Genomic DNA, 15528 nt, shown 5'->3' with positions numbered 1-15528 from the left:
TCCCACAGCAGCTGGAGCAGAGCTCGGAAGGTATGGCGAAGTCTCCACTAACAGAAGCCCTGGCCACCCCCCACAGATCTCCTCCAGCTGGAGCTCTTTAATTTGTGCACTCCCCTGCTGAGGATGGGCTCCCACACAGCCCACTACACAGATTGGGAAACTGACTGGGCTCCCAGCCAGGCTGCACCCCCCCCCCCCCAATCACTAGCCAGTGAACCAGGGAGAGAGAAGACCATAAATCTCTTCCCAGAGCCACTTACAGCTCTCTAGACCTGGGCAGGGAAACTGAGAGTCTCTGCTCTCACTTGAGCCCCATTTTCCTGTAATAATGATAACCATTAACAATGGTACTTATTACCGCCATTGTGCAGGGGAGGAAACTGAGGCACAGAAGGACATCATTCGCCCCATTTTGAAGCAGCTGAGTAAGGAGTGGAGGGCCAGTCAGCCTGACTGAAGCAGAGCGGGGGGTGGAGGCCCTAACCTTTAGCCTCTCTTGATTTTGTTTCCCCAAATGTGAGTTGAGGGGAGCCGCCATGGGGATCGCCTCGCACTCAGCTATGTCCCATCCTTGGCATACAGCGGTCATGCAGTAAATACGGCTGTAAGAGGGCTGGAGGGTGATCACACCTGATAACCCGCCCCACCGACCTCTACATTCAGTTTCCCCCGTGACTCAGTTTCCCCCCTCATGTCCAGGTTCGGCAACACCGGGCGGGGCCTTGAACGCAGAGGCCAGCGCCATCTGTTTACCTTGCGGCTGGGCGCTGGGCAGGGCCGCGGGTGGGCCGTCCCGGAGCCGGCTGCGCCCTCCCGGATAAATAGGCCCCGCGGGCCTCGTGGGCAGCAGAGAGCGAGCTGCAGTCCAGCTCCCCGCCGCCGCCATGGTTCCTGCCGCCGCCTGCGTTCTCCTGCTCACCCTGGCCGCCCTGGGCGTGTCGGGTCAGGGCCAGATACCACTAGGTAAGCCGACCCTTCCCCCACGCGTGGCCTCGATCCCCTACCACACCGGAGGACCCATGGGGCCTAGGGTCGCGGCTCCTAGGGGCCCGGGACTGTTCGCCGGGACGTGCAGGACGGAGAAAGCAGGCAGCAGGGCAGAGGAACGGAGGGCGTCCCGGGTCCCCGCCGAGGCTCCGTGAGCACTGGGGTTGGGGGTCCCCAAACCCCGAAGCCCCATCAGCGCCCCCTGTCGGCGCAGGTGCAGATCTAGGACCGCAGATGCTTCGGGAACTTCAGGAGACCAACGCGGCGCTGCAGGATGTGCGGGAGCTGCTGCGGCAGCAGGTGCGGGCCAGGGTGGGGAGACAGGGAGTGCGGGGGCGCGGAGAGAGGCCTGGAAGAGGAGGGGGAAGGAGGATGGGAGGAGGTCCCGGTGGAGAGGGAGAGGGTTCTGGGTACCAGATCCGGGGAGGAAGTTAAAGAAAAGAGGGAAGGGGGAGTTCCAGGAGTAGAAGGTTCGGCGAGAGAAGGCAGGGGTCTGTAAGGGAGAAAAGGAAGTCCCAGGGAAGGAGGGGAGGGGCTGGGAGGATAGGGAGTCGGGAGGGAGGGAGGGGACGGGGGTGTTGGAAGGAGTCTGAGGGAGGGGAGGGGGACCCAAGGGAGGAAGAGACGGATAGGTCCGCGCCGACTACACCCCGTCCCCTTGCACCGCAGGTCAAGGAGATCACGTTTCTGAAAAACACAGTGATGGAGTGCGACGCGTGCGGTGAGCGCAGCTGGGGCGGCAGAGCCGCGGCAGGCGGGAGCTCGAGAAGAGATGGGGAGACAGAGACAGAGACGGCGGAGGAAAGACGAGGAGGAAGAGACAGGAGGAGAGGAGGCTGACAGAGATGGAGAGATTGGATGAGGGATGGAGAGAGACGAAGGAGGGGAGACAGAGACTATGGGAAGGGAGACGGCGGACACGCGAGGAGAAGCAGAGGCCGTGCGAGGGATGCAGGGAGATGCGGAGACGCTGAGGGAGAAGCCGGAGACGGACGGGCACGGAGATACAGAGGAAACCTGACGGCCGGGGAGCGCGGGGCGGGGCGGGGCGGGGGCTGAAAGCCCGGGATCTCGCCACGCCCGCAGGGGCGGCCCCAGGAAGGGACGTGGTCGGGGTAGACTCTGCCCCCGGGGCGGGGCCCTGAGCAGCCCTCCTGCACTCCCCGCAGGGATGCAGCCCGCGCGCACCCCGGGGCTGAGCGTGCGGCCCCTATCCCAGTGCGCGCCCGGCTTCTGCTACCCCGGCGTGGTCTGCACTCAGACCGCAAGCGGCGCGCGCTGTGGCCCCTGCCCCGCGGGCTTCACCGGCAATGGCTCGCACTGCGTCGACGTCAACGAGGTGCGCTCGCCCCCCTCCACCCCGACGATCCCCCTAACGCCTGCCCCCACGACTACCCACCTTCCCAACAATCTCCTCCCCCGATGAGGGCACTCACCCGGAGGACCCCTTCATCTCTGGGGGCGTACGTCCAGACCACCTTACCGGCGGGGGGCACCCACCCCGACCACTTCCCTCACCACCAGGGACGCCGGTCCCGCCAACCCCTTCCGTAGCCAGTGACGCCCGCCCCGACCACTCTCCTACCGCCTGGAGTGGCCCTGCCCAAAGACCCTCCTCACCTCCGGGGCTCACAAGCCCCAGCGACCCTCCTACCACCACGAGGCCCCCGCCCGTAAGACCCTTCCACCGCCGGGCACGCACGCCCCGACGACCACTCCCTCCCTCTGCTGGGGACGCCCGCCCTCGCAACTCCTCACCCCGCCCTTGAACAACCAGCCCGCGCCACTCCCAGCTCGCCCCCCTCTCCGCCAGGTCGCTCCCCTGGCCGGATCAAGGCAAAGTCGTGTCTCACCCCTGGGATGGTGGCCTCTGCCCCACAAGGCAGCACCCCCCCAAGTGCTGGCTAATGGCTTGAATTTTCTAAGCTCAAGCCCCCCAAATCCTGAGGCGCCGCTCTCGAGGGGGCCCACCTCCCGGATCCTCTGACTCTCCGTGGCCCTTCCTCCCCCAGTGCAACGCCCATCCCTGCTTCCCCCGCGTCCGCTGCATCAACACCAAACCCGGCTTCCGCTGCGAGGCTTGCCCGCCGGGGTACAGCGGCCCCGCCCACGAGGGCGTGGGGCTGGCCTTCGCCAAGGCCAACAAGCAGGTGAGGGCCATGGAGGGGTGGGCGCCAGGAGGGAATGGGGGGGACTCATTTTGTTCAATAAACTGGTCCTCCAGCCTTGCGGCCAATTTCCTACCTCGCTCCAGCGGGAAGGGGTGGGGACCGCGGCCTGGGGGATGGACAGAGTAAGGGTCCTCATTAGGATGGCTGAGGTTGGAGGAGGAATGTAGGGGAGAGGTAGGATACAGAGGGGACGTGAACCCGGTGGGAGGTCTGGGGGTTTGTGCGTGTGAGCAGTGACCTCTGCGCCCCCTGCCATCCAGGTTTGCACGGACATTAACGAGTGTGAGACCGGGCAGCATAACTGCGTCCCCAACTCCGTGTGCGTCAACACCCGGGTAAGGCCCGGGAGGAGTGGGGAAGGATGGAGACACTGGGGGTGGGTGCGAAGCGGCAGGCAGCCCAAGCTCACTGCCCACGGCCCCGGCCCAGGGCTCCTTCCAGTGCGGCCCTTGCCAGCCCGGCTTCGTGGGCGACCAGGCGTCTGGCTGCCAGCGGCGCTCGCAGCGCTTCTGCCCCGACGGCACGCCCAGCCCGTGCCACGAGAAGGCCGACTGCATCCTGGAACGCGACGGCTCGCGATCGTGCGTGGTGAGTGCGGGCGAGCAGGGAGGGGCGTGGCCTGGGTCTGGAGGGGTGAGGTGGGCTGGGATGGGTGGCGATCACGCCGGGGCGCCAACTCGCTTCCCCACCCGCAGTGCGCCGTTGGCTGGGCAGGCAACGGGCTCCTCTGCGGCCGCGACACGGATTTGGACGGCTTCCCCGACGAGAAGCTCCGCTGCTCAGAACGCCAGTGCCGCAAGGTGGGCGGGGTCTGAAGGGCGGGCTCGGGACGGCGATGGGCGGGGCTCGCTGGCCACGCCCCTCACGCCCGCTGTGCCCGCCCCTAGGACAACTGTGTGACGGTGCCCAACTCAGGGCAAGAGGACGTGGATCGCGACGGCATCGGAGACGCCTGCGACCCGGATGCTGATGGGGACGGGGTCCTCAACGAGCAGGTGGGGCCTACGTCGGATCCTAGGCAAGGCTGGGTGGGATGTGGCTTGGGTGAGGGAAGTGGCCTCAGAGGATGTGGACTCGGGGGTCCGGGAAGGATGAGGGTGGCTCTGCGGAGGAGACAGGGTCTCGGAGGTGGGCTGGTCTAGGGAGTGACATTTGCCCCTCCGGGCCTGGTTCCCCCCCCCCCCGCCCCCGCCGCCCCCTTAACCGGCCCTGTCCCCCAGGACAACTGTAAGCTGGTGCGGAACCCAGACCAACGCAATGCGGACGGCGACAAGTGGGGTGATGCTTGCGACAACTGCCGGTCCCAGAAGAACGACGACCAGAAGGACACAGATCAGGACGGCAAAGGCGACGCCTGCGACGACGACATCGACGGCGACCGTGAGCGCTGAAGCAGGGGGAAGAAGAGAGGGAACCGGCACGGAGGGGTGGGGCTTGCCTGAGGGCGGAGCTCGCCTAATTTTGGAAGCCGCAGTGGGCGAGCTCCCCCTGGGCTCTGGGGACGACCATAGACTGTGTTCTGGCGGGCAGAAAAACGCAAGATGGGAAAGGGCGCAGAAGGTAAAAGGCAGGAACATTTGGAGGGGGGCGGGGAACGTGGGCCCTGTGTCAGATGCTGCAGGGAGTAGTAAGTAGGAGAACAGACGTGAATCTGGAGTTTAAGGCCAGGAAGGTGCCCATTTTATACCTGGGCAGACATGTAGGGTGGTGCATTCACAGTGCCAGCGGAGGGTCCCCCTGAGCTTTGCTTGTGAGATGACAGCCAGTCCCCTCACCCATCGTCCATTCATTACGTCTCTGAAGCTTGGGCCGGTAAAGGAGCACTTGATTTAACTTTGTAGCTACTGGGAGCCAGGAGAGGCGTGGGACTCTGTCCCAGGCTAGCCCCAGGTTTGCAGCTGCCTTGCTGAAGTCAGCCTTGCCCCTCCCCCATCTTGGAATCCTTGCTGTCCCCCTACTTCTTGCAGGGATCCGAAATACGGTGGACAACTGCCCAAGGGTACCCAACTCAGACCAGAAGGACAGTGATGGTGACGGTGTAGGAGATGCCTGTGACAACTGTCCCCAGAAAAGCAACGCAGACCAGGTGAGAGCGGGCTACACACCAGCTGGGTTAGATCCCTGAGGTGAACTCTAGACTAGTCTAGACTCTAGTCTAGTTAAGAAGACTGAAATCCAGTCTAAGCATGGTGGGGGTGTCCCATGGGGGTCAGGATGACCTTGGCTCTGGAACTGGGTGTGGGTGGGAGGCTTGTGAATTTCCCTGCCCTGATTTCGGACTCCTGCATCCACCCTCCCCAGAGGGATGTAGACCACGACTTTGTGGGAGACGCTTGTGACAGCGACCAAGACCAGTAAGGAGGCCATGTGGGGTGGGAGTGGGGACTGAGGGTGGGAGGCTCCGACCCAGCACTCTGGGAAATCTCACTCTGTGTCCCACTCACCAATTCTAGGGATGGGGATGGGCACCAGGACTCACGGGACAACTGCCCTACAGTACCGAATAGTGCCCAGCAGGACTCAGACCACGATGGCCAGGGTGATGCCTGCGATGACGACGATGACAATGACGGAGTCCCCGACAGTCGGGACAACTGTCGTCTTGTGCCCAACCCAAACCAGGAAGATGTAGACCGTAAGGCAGGGGATGGGGCCTGTGGTGGGATTGAGGCTGGTGTGGCAACCTTGGCAGTTATGGGCGGGGCTGGGACGTGGTGTGGGCGGGACCGACAGCAGGTGTGGGCATGACTAGGCCTTGAGCGATGTTGGCGCTGACCCCACCGCCTATGTCTCTCAGGGGACGGTGTGGGCGATGCGTGCCAGGGCGACTTCGACGCGGACAAGGTGGTGGACAAGATCGATGTGTGTCCGGAGAATGCCGAGGTCACCCTCACCGACTTCCGGGCCTTCCAGACTGTCGTACTGGACCCCGAGGGCGACGCGCAGATTGATCCCAACTGGGTGGTGCTCAACCAGGTTGGGGCCAGGGCCCAAGGCAGAAGGTGGTGGGAACGGGTCTGAAGCTGGGGGCGGGGGAACCGAGGGCCCACGTGGCCCTCCTGAAGCCCTTTTTCCTGTCAGGGTATGGAGATCGTGCAGACCATGAACAGCGACCCTGGCCTGGCTGTGGGTGAGACAACGAGAGGGGCTAGGCGGTGCAGCCAACCAGATAGGGGGCGTGGCCAGCGGCGGGTCTGAACGCAGGAACCGCAGAGCCAGCTTGGGTCTGGGGTCAGCGGCTGGACTGTTCTGGACTCTGAAGGAGCGTGGCAGCGTGGCTCTGGAGGCTGTCGAGGCTGTCGGCCGACTCAGGGGCGTGGTCATGCCTTCGGCGGTGGGGATGGGGCGGGTCTGTGGGTGGGGATCTGGGGCTAGGCCGCAAGCTGGACTCCGAAGCCACGGGGGCGGGGTTGGACGCACCAGGGCCACCGGTGGGGGTAGGGATAGCGTCCTGGAACCCCACTGGTACCCTCCTTCCCCCAGGTTACACGGCCTTCAACGGCGTGGACTTCGAAGGCACGTTCCACGTGAACACAGTCACCGATGATGACTATGCTGGCTTCATTTTTGGCTACCAGGACAGCTCCAGCTTCTACGTGGTTATGTGGAAACAGATGGAGCAGACATACTGGCAGGCGAATCCCTTCAGGGCGGTAGCTGAACCTGGCATTCAGCTCAAGGTGTCTGTGGCCCTACCTGACCTCTCAGTCTTTGTGCTCTCTAGAAAGCCCCAAATCCTTCCACGGACTCCCAAAACCTTTACAGCCCTGTCCCCAGCATCAAGCTACAGACCTCAAAGTCCTCCCAACCACCCCCCTTTGGATTCCCACAGGCCCTCAAACACTCCTCCCAGGCCCCCAATCTTCCTTTGGGCCCCAAAACCTTCTTATGGAACACTAAACTTTCCTTCAGGTTCCAAATTGTACTGCAGGATCTGTGGGCCCTAGTATGTCACTGAAACGCTGCAGCAAACTCCCCAATCCTCTTATCCCATGGACACCCAAAACTTTCTAGAGGTCTCTAAATCCTCTTGCAGACCCCCTCCAAATCCTCTCAGACCCCAAACCTGTCCATGGACTCCCAAATACTCTAATGAGATCCCGGACCATCCCTGCCCCCAATATCCCACCTGCAAATCTCCACATGACCCCTAAGAAGGCTTCCTTGCAGGTTTCCCATCCAGGCACCCTAACCACCCACCCCCCACTGCCAAGACGTACGGCTCCCCACCTGTCCCACAATGCAGGGTTCTGGGGCTCCAGTAGCCTGTGCAGTCTCTGACCCTGTTCCTCTGTCCCTGGGCTCGGTAGGCTGTGAAGTCCTCCACAGGCCCCGGGGAGCAGCTGCGGAATGCACTCTGGCACACAGGGGACACAGCATCACAGGTGCGGCTGCTGTGGAAGGACCCCCGCAATGTGGGTTGGAAGGACAAGACATCCTACCGCTGGTTCCTGCAGCATCGGCCCCAAGTGGGCTACATCAGGTCGGGATCTCATCCCTTGCCAATGGACCAGGAGTTCCTTGCTCTGTCCTGGCTCCTAGAGATTCAGGGGGCCTCAGTCCCCTTATCTGTAAAATGGAAATGATGTGGGCAATTAGAATGAACTATGTTTGGCTCTGGGACATGACACTCCTCCTGGGACCCAGGACACAGCAGGTCCTCACATAGAAGGTAGGGTCCCACTAGCTCCCTGTTTCTCAGTCCCCACTCTGCACTGCCAGAAAGTCCGGGCACTCTGGTTAGCACCTGCTGTGTCCATCCTCTCACACAGGTCAGAAGCCCTACCTGCCCTGAGTGTGGTCCAGGCGGTGGGGGGGACATGGCCCCCACTCCCAGATAGGAGGGGGGGGGAACCCATCTTCCAGGGCAGACGCCAAAGTCTCAGAGGGGAGAGCTTAGCCCAGGGCCCTGCCTCACTGTCCTATCCTCTTCATAGAGTGCGTTTCTACGAGGGTCCTGAGCTGGTGGCCGACAGCAACGTGGTCCTGGACACAACCATGCGGGGTGGCCGCCTGGGGGTCTTTTGCTTCTCTCAAGAGAACATCATCTGGGCCAATCTGCGCTACCGGTGCAATGGTGAGGGGAGTGAGCATCTGCCAAGGAGGGTGGGGAGTTCATCCCACCCAGACTCACCCCAACTCACCTGCTTGCCCTTTCTCCCCAGACACCATACCAGAGGACTACGAGACTCAGAGGCTTCTGCAGGCCTAGGGATGGGGGTGGGGACCCATTGCTGGAAGATGGCCACCATCGTGGCTACCCTCACTGCGACAAGCAGGGAACTTGGCACCTGGCTCCAAGAGGTAGCTGCACTAGAGGGGCTCAGAAAGGACAAAATAAAGTGTGTGTGGTGGAGTGGCTGGCTGTGGTCTCTACTGCAGAGAGATTGGGGGTGGGGCCTCTGAGGGAGGGCTGAGCAGGGACCCCAAACTCAGCTTGCTGCTGACACCCCTCCTGACTGGCTAGGGCCCAGCAGCCTGACTAGGAGTGTCCAACCCCGATATGGGAGGCCTTAGGCCTGCTGCTGCACCCTATCTACGTGAGGTCTCAGGCCTGGATCCCCACCACTGAGTGCCTGCCCCAGGATCCTGGAGGGGGTGGGTCCTTCCCCTTCCAGACAGGCCCAACTAGCTGGCCAGGGGTGGGGGTGAAGGGCTCATGCCAGTGTGCCCATATTCGTGTGTGTGTGTGTGTGTGTGTGTGTGGCACCTATGTGTGGCTCCCACCAGGTATACCTTACTAGGTCCATGTTTCATCCCCAGTGTGGGGGGAGGCGCAGGAAAAAAGGGGAGGAGGCAGAGACGAAAACATTGGATTTTTATTATGTTTCATTACAAAGGATGCAAAGGTACAAAGACAAAAGCGTCCACGCCAGAGAGGATGGGCAGGGGCCGGCCGAGTGCGCCCTGAGCCGCCCGCCCCCACCCGCCATGGGCACCCAACCCACGGCCCACGGGACATCCACAGCAGAGTGTACATGCTGGGGAGGGGGGCAGAGCCAGCCTGGGGACAGAGGAACAAAGGCGGAGCAGGGCTCGGACCAGCAGGTTTGCATATATCAGTGGTGCCGCCCAGGGGGGCAGTTTTCTATGGCGGGGCACAGTGGGGTCAGTGGACCTTGGCTGCCAAAGCCCCCCTTCTCAGGGCCTGGTGGCAAAGGCCACGGCTGTGTCCACCTATCCCAAGTGGGCAAGAGGTCAGAAGTGATGGGCTGGATGGGTTGGGCATCAACTGCCCCCAAACTCCAGAAACCTGCGAGATGGGGGTAACACCACTCCCGGGATGTACCAAGTGTCCCTGGCATCTTGGGACAGGGTACTGAGGGCTGGCCAAGAGGACAGAAGGCAGAGGGAACTGTCTGGAGCCAGCATCACTCTGACATTCAGCCCTTACTCCTGACCCTGCCAGGGAAGCTTAAGGGCTCAAGACCCATGGGTCTGAGCCAGTGATAGGAGGGAAACTGAGGCCCGGGTCACAAGGATCTTTTTCCAGTTGCCACCCCCCCATACCTCTGAGGTACCCTAGCGCCCAGGCCTGGGTGGGGGCAGGTCACCTCACCTCCCTCCTGGGGAGTGGCCACTTTGGAGAGAACATGTCTGTGGCCAGTTCCCTGTGGCACACGGAGGGTTATAGAGGTGCCTGAACCCCACCCAACCAGGAACCCTGGAGGCCAAAGGCCAAGAGAAACCATGGACTGAGACAGTGCAGGCTGGGCAGGGCCTGATAGGGGAATGTTCCAGGAACCCCCAGTCACACACCGTGAGACTCCCAGGAGGTGGGGGCCCAGGTTCCAAGGAGAAAGGAGCAGCGACAAATCCGGATGCCCCCATACCTAGGCAGGCCTCCAGCAGTGGGGGAAACATGCATTCCCCACACCCCTGGAGCTCTGCAAGCCAAGTGGGAAGGGCTCAGGTGGCCACAGCTCCCTTACTTGGAGCACCCACAAGCAGTGACAGGACAAGTCCAGGGGCACTGGGTACCCTCGACCTTGCAGCCCCCACACCCTACCCTCACACTGTAAATACTGTGGCCTCTTAACCACGGTTCTATGAGAACCCAGGGAGGGTGATGGGTGCTGCTGCTGCTGCTTTGTCAGGACCAGGGTAGGGGGTGAGGGCCCCCTAATACTACCAGGCCTTACCACACCCAGCCTGTACCCAGGAGTGGGGATGCTTCTTTGGGAATGCAGAAAACCCAGAATCCAGTTGGGGGTGGGAGTTTGGAAGGATATTTGAACCAGCTCAGGGTTGGCTGAGATGTGGAGGTCTGGGGAGGGGGGCTCAGCTCCCCTGAGGGCCTCTCGAAGGACAGCCCCTCATAGGGGCTTTTCAGGTCCAGGATGCCGGATGTGGGGGAAGGCAGCCCCTGCTGCCTGAGCCCCACCCAGCTCCCCCACAGACCTGCACCTGCTCCCGTCCTGCCTGACCAGGCTGCAGCTAGCACCTGGCATACAACCTGCAAACCGTACACCCACCCCTAGACATAGGAATGGACATAGAGCCTTCTCACCCTCCGTGTGGGGGTCTCATGGTGTCTGACATCCAGCCTTGCCTGCTCCACTATGACACATGGGCCTCACAACAGGGCCCACCTGGCTAGGCAGCCTCCAGGGAGCGCAGCCACCCAAAGAAATCAGGCCACACACAGAACCCTTCTTCCCAACCTCCAAACCCCAGAAATAGACAAGATCAGAACGCAGCTGCAAAGGCAGGACCCCTGCCCTTAATGCATACCCCTGGGGCAGGCGGGTGGCTCAGAAGCCAGCAGGGAGGTCTATTTGGAGGTGCTGCTGTGGCAAGGGCCACAAACACACACGGCTGTCCTTCCCTTAGGCCTGGCTGTTCCCAGGGAGTCCTATGGACCGCAATGGCTGGGCAGACGGGACCCACCGTAATTTTGCTCTGGCTTGGCCCCCACAGGGGAGCGCAAACAGTTTTTGGATGCCGTTAGCTGTGGGCCTCTAACGTTTGCTGAAAGGTCAATCTGCCTCCTGAGCTTTCCACTGAGTGTTCAGAACCCCTTGCCCCAAAGGGCAGGCCACCCCCAGCCCTTCCTGCCCAGTACAGTGCCGGGAGGAAGCAGGGTATGTGAGAACAGGGAGGCCGCTGCAGGACGCCCTGAAGAGCGCTGCCTACCTTCCCCCTGGAAGGACTCAGTGGGGATGGAGGTTGGCATGGGTACCTGTGACAGGGAACACAAGTCTGACAAGACCCCTTCTCCTCCCCCACATCAGCCCTGGACACTGTGGAGGGTGACTTTGATGGGTACGTGTTGAGGGGACAGGGGCATAAGCCCTCTTCTCTGGAGAACACAGTGAGGGGCTGATCCCAGGCTCTACTTTGGGCCACAAGTGTCCCTGGGGGTAATAAACTGTCTTGGGGGCTGGGGAACAGAGGGTAAACTGAGGCAGGCGGGAACATACTTGCTTGTTCCCGGGGCAGAAGTTCACACAGCTAAGAAGACTGAGATTGGGAGCACTGGGGGGGCAGTGGCGGGGGGACAGACTGGCTTGGCCTCTGACTTCACGTGGGCTGAGCATTCCAGGCCTGTCCCGAACGAGCGAGTGAGCAAGCGAGCACACAGGCGGCGGGTCTATATACAAAATTCAGGGGCCCCGGCCCACCCCTCATGGCGCAGCTCGCCTAAAATCACAGTATTTTCACATCACAAAGGGCTGGTTCCCTTAGGCTGTCCTGTTTCAGGAAATCTTGGCAATTCAAGAATATTTAGTAGAGAAGCAATATTTAAGAAATAAGCACAATCCCCCGTTGCAGACCTCAGGAGGCCTGACCAGGCCCAGGCAGGAGTGTGAACCCTTTGGGGACACAGGGACATCTGGCCACTGGCTCCTGGCTGGGACCCCCTCCCTAGGCAAACTGCACCTATGCCCGTCATGGGCCAAAGTGGCCATGTAAATACAATGTCACCTGTGCCCCTGGCCCAAGGGATGTGGGACATAGGCCGCAGGGGGTGGAGGCCCTCCCTCTCCTGCCCATCTGCACTGAGGACTGGGCGCCAAGCAGACAGGAAGGAAGGATGGGCTGACGAGGCTCCTTCACAGGGTCCCCGATGCCTTGTTTGAAAATTGCATCCAGGAAGGTTGCTTGTAATTTTATTAAGGCCATTTTTTTAAAAAGTTCTACACACAAGTCTAATGATAATCAAACTCTTCTATGTACATGTAGTTTTTCTTTAAAAAAAAAAAAAATTCTCTTTGCTCCCAGCCCCTGCCTCAATAAGAGGCTGGGCCCTCGACTGGGACGGACTGACCCCATGTCCCCAAGCCCACATGAGGGCAGCAGGGGCCAAATGACTGAGGAAGGAGCCTTCTTGCACCTGTCGCCGCCCAGACGCTTGGCCATGTGCTAACAGCCTGGCCCGGGAACGAGAGGGAGGGATGTCGCTGGGATCAATTCTGGCTCCCACAAGGACGGAGCCAAGGGCTCTCAAGACCTAGAGGCAGTGGCTGCAACACCACAGATAAATTATGCACCGAGCAGAAGGTGCCAGCCCAGCCTGCAGGCCAACGAGCCAGCGAGAGCTCGAGATCCAGCTTTGAAGGGATGAGACAGAAGTTTCCACCTCAGAGCAGCAGACAGAAAACAAAGACACCCCTGCCACTTTACCCCCAGGCCCTGGGGGGCACATGGACAGCCCCCAGCATGGCGGCCAAGCCCAGATGGTCACCTCAGCCTCCAGAGCCACTTCAAAAAGCACTTGGAAAGCTGCCACTACAACACACTCTGCTCTTTGCCTCCGAATCCAGCCCTGCCAGGAGGAGCCATGAAAGGGGTGGCTGGAGAGGACAAATGTCAGCAGGTTCTCGGGGGTGGGGTTGGGGGAGAGGGCAGCCTCATCACGGGGTGGGGGGGGGGGTGTTAGGGCACAGGGGCTGCAGCTGCTGCCAGCCTCGGGGTCTGGGACTAGTCCTCCCTGAGGACCGGCAGGCACCTTGAGGGTGGCCAGGCAGAGGTGGATCTTCGAGAGACCCTTAATAAAAGCCGTGGCTCCTTCCTGGGAGTCTGCCACATGGCTGGAGTGGAGGCACCTCCGGCCACTTGGAGCTTCTGCCAGAGACCCTAGCAGGCCCAACCTGCCCTCACTCAGCCCTTCCATTTAGAGATAACGTGCGCCTTAGCTAAAATGGCCAGAGACACAGCTCAGACCCGGCAGGCAGCAGATCGCTTCCAGTTAGCTTAAAAAATATATAACATGGGATTTCTGGAATAAAAACATGCTCTCAGGCAAGTATTGGATTGAAGGAGTCAGCTACTCATCTACAACAAAAGTGTAAATACAAACCAAAAGAAACAAATAAACAAAAACACAACAAAAATACCCTGGCCACCCCCTCCCCACCCCATTCTTTAAATAACAGTAACAGTGACCACGGTACAGAGAAGAAAAGATGAAAACAAGTTGAGAGATGAAAACAACCCCCAGAAATAATCCTTGCCTCCACATGCAAGCCCTGGCAGGCCCCTTCATCCTGGCCAGGGGCTTCACTTTCAGGGCAAAGGTGGCCATAGAGGGATCTGGCTGGGGGTGGGCAAAGCGGGAGCATGGGTCCCGGGAAGATTTAGCTGCTTTGCATGCTCTGTTCACACCTTGTAGTCTACCTCCATGGGACGGATTCTAGCATTCTCTGAATGTGCTCAGAAATATAAAAGACAGCAGTCAAAATAGTGTTTATTTCACTTTGTGTCTGCCCCTCTCTCTGGCACCTTCTCCCTTTGGCAGGGTGGGGCTGGCTCGCTACCTAACCTTGGGCTGGGGGTGGCGGGCGGGTAGGGGGGGCCAGGAACGAAGGAAGGCAGTGAGAGCTGGACAACAGTCGGAAAATGCACCTCAGCCCACCGCCGCCATGGACCACAGCGCCCCCTCCAGGCCGGCGGCCCTGCCCAACATGCTTTCCGCATTTTACAGGGGGACGGCTCATGGCCCAGGGTGGGGGGCGAGAGAGCACGCGCAGGGAGGATCCGCGGGGGTGACACGCGGCCTCCCGAGGGAGGTGGACAGCTGAGGGCGGGCGGGTGGGCAGGGGGCGCTTGGCGGCATTGCAAGCTCAGAATCACAAGCTCGGCCGTTTGCGAAGGACGGAGCGCGGCCGTCCCTGGGCTCAGGGAGACGCCGTCGGGACCACTGACCGGCGGGGTGATGGAGCCGGGGGCTGGGCGGCGATGTGCCAGATGTGCAGCTCACAGACGGTCCATCCGGAAGGTGTCCTCGGTGGCCGGGTCGGCCAGGACCATGTCAGGGTCGTTGAGCATGTGCAGTCCGTCCAGGGTCAGGGGGTCAATCTTGAGTTCATCCAGGGGGAACTGGTTGTCGGAGTCGAAGCTGACGTCACCGACTCCGGCCAGTGTGCTGGTCAGTTCTTTAGAGAGGCTGGGAGGGGACTCTCCCGTCACTGGAGGGGAGGGCACAGGACAAAAGTCTCAGTGTGGCCCTGGCTCCCTGTTCTCAGGTCCTGTGCCTCCAAGCCCCCCTTAAAATGCTCAGGGAAGAGGGGCTTGGGCCACACCAGGGGTGCTGACCTGGGGGTTTGCCAAGAACTGGCAAATGTCTAGGGACATGTTTAGTTGTCCTGACTGAAGAGGGAATGCTGCTAGCATCGGGTGGGTGGAGACCAGGGAGGCTGCTCAGCACCTCAGAATGCACAGGATTGTCCCACCAACCCAGGGAAAGGTCCAGCTCCATGTATTAGCAGTCCAAGGCTGGGAAGCCCTGGGCTAACACCTATGTCACAAACATTCAGTGTGAGCGGGAAGGGGCAAGGGCCTCTCCTGCTCTACCAGGATATTTCCTCTATGTGCATCACTGAGAAGCAAGCTGGGGTGTGATTTCCCCCCCACCGCCGCCCTGCGAGACCCAGGTTCAAACCTGGACTCTTTCTTCCACTTGCAGTGAGACCTTAGGCCTTAGTTTCTCAATATGAGACAAGGGCATAAAAATCCTGGTCTTGGGACTCCTGAGTGGCTCAGCGGTTGGGTATCTGCCTTCAGCTCAGGGCGTGATCCTGGAGTCCCAGGGATCGAGTCCCATATTGGGCTTCCCGCATGGAGCCTGCTTCTCCCTCTGCCTGTGTCTCTCATGAATTTTTAAAGATTTTATTTATTTATTTATGAGAGACACACAGAGTGAGAGAGACAGAGACACAGGCAGAGGGAGAAGCAGGCTCCATGCAGGGAGCCCGATGTGGGACTCAATCTTGGGTCCTCAGGATCACACCCTGGGCTGAAGGCAGGCGGCACTAAACTGCTGAGCCACCCAGGGATCTCCAAAAAATAAAAATCTTAAAAAAAAAAAAAAAAGCCCTGGGCTTTCTAGGCTTTGGGGGGGCAGAGGGGCCTAAGTTTTCTTGTGCAT

The 15528-nt window shown here is 60.7% G+C and overlaps 2 protein-coding genes across 6 annotated transcripts in view; one reads left to right on the top strand and one right to left on the bottom strand.

Moving 5' to 3' along the window:
* Window positions 1–864: 864 nt before the first annotated feature.
* Window positions 865–8514, top strand: LOC121495334 (cartilage oligomeric matrix protein). The gene is made up of 19 exons (XM_041762643.1): window positions 865–963; window positions 1202–1287; window positions 1657–1708; window positions 2157–2326; window positions 3000–3137; window positions 3419–3493; window positions 3588–3746; window positions 3854–3958; window positions 4046–4153; window positions 4379–4538; window positions 5126–5244; window positions 5460–5512; window positions 5612–5793; window positions 5956–6134; window positions 6240–6288; window positions 6642–6838; window positions 7469–7641; window positions 8096–8235; window positions 8324–8514. Exons 1-19 carry the CDS (start codon window positions 885–887, stop codon window positions 8368–8370), a joined length of 2271 nt encoding a protein of 756 aa, XP_041618577.1. The 5' UTR covers window positions 865–884; the 3' UTR covers window positions 8371–8514.
* Window positions 8515–8962: 448 nt separating this feature from the next.
* CRTC1 (CREB regulated transcription coactivator 1) overlaps window positions 8963–15528 on the bottom strand; it is a 79624-nt gene continuing 73058 nt past the window's right edge. For all 5 annotated transcript variants that reach the window (XM_041762165.1, XM_041762168.1, XM_041762169.1 and 2 more), the window contains one exon: window positions 8963–14569. In XM_041762165.1, coding sequence (XP_041618099.1) covers window positions 14358–14569 — 212 coding nt within the window. In that variant the 3' untranslated portion in view covers window positions 8963–14357. The remainder of the gene's footprint in view (window positions 14570–15528) is intronic.

The sequence above is a fragment of the Vulpes lagopus genome, chromosome 7 (genome assembly GCF_018345385.1).
Source record: "Vulpes lagopus strain Blue_001 chromosome 7, ASM1834538v1, whole genome shotgun sequence".
NCBI lineage: Eukaryota > Metazoa > Chordata > Mammalia > Carnivora > Canidae > Vulpes > Vulpes lagopus.
The sequence above is the reverse complement of the archived record's forward strand: the minus strand, read 5'-3'. Positions and strand labels throughout refer to the sequence as shown.

What these genes read in the sequence shown, in the direction of transcription:
- LOC121495334 (XM_041762643.1), top strand. Translation starts at nt 885, where the DNA reads ATGGTTCCTGCCGCCGCCTGCGTTCTCCTGCTCACCCTGGCCGCCCTG. An exon ending in GGGAGCTGCTGCGGCAGCAG is followed by an intron (nt 1,288 to 1,656) that starts GTGCGGGCCAGG and finishes CTTGCACCGCAG; the next exon opens with GTCAAGGAGATCACGTTTCT. An exon ending in CGACCCTGGCCTGGCTGTGG is followed by an intron (nt 6,289 to 6,641) that starts GTGAGACAACGA and finishes TCCTTCCCCCAG; the next exon opens with GTTACACGGCCTTCAACGGC.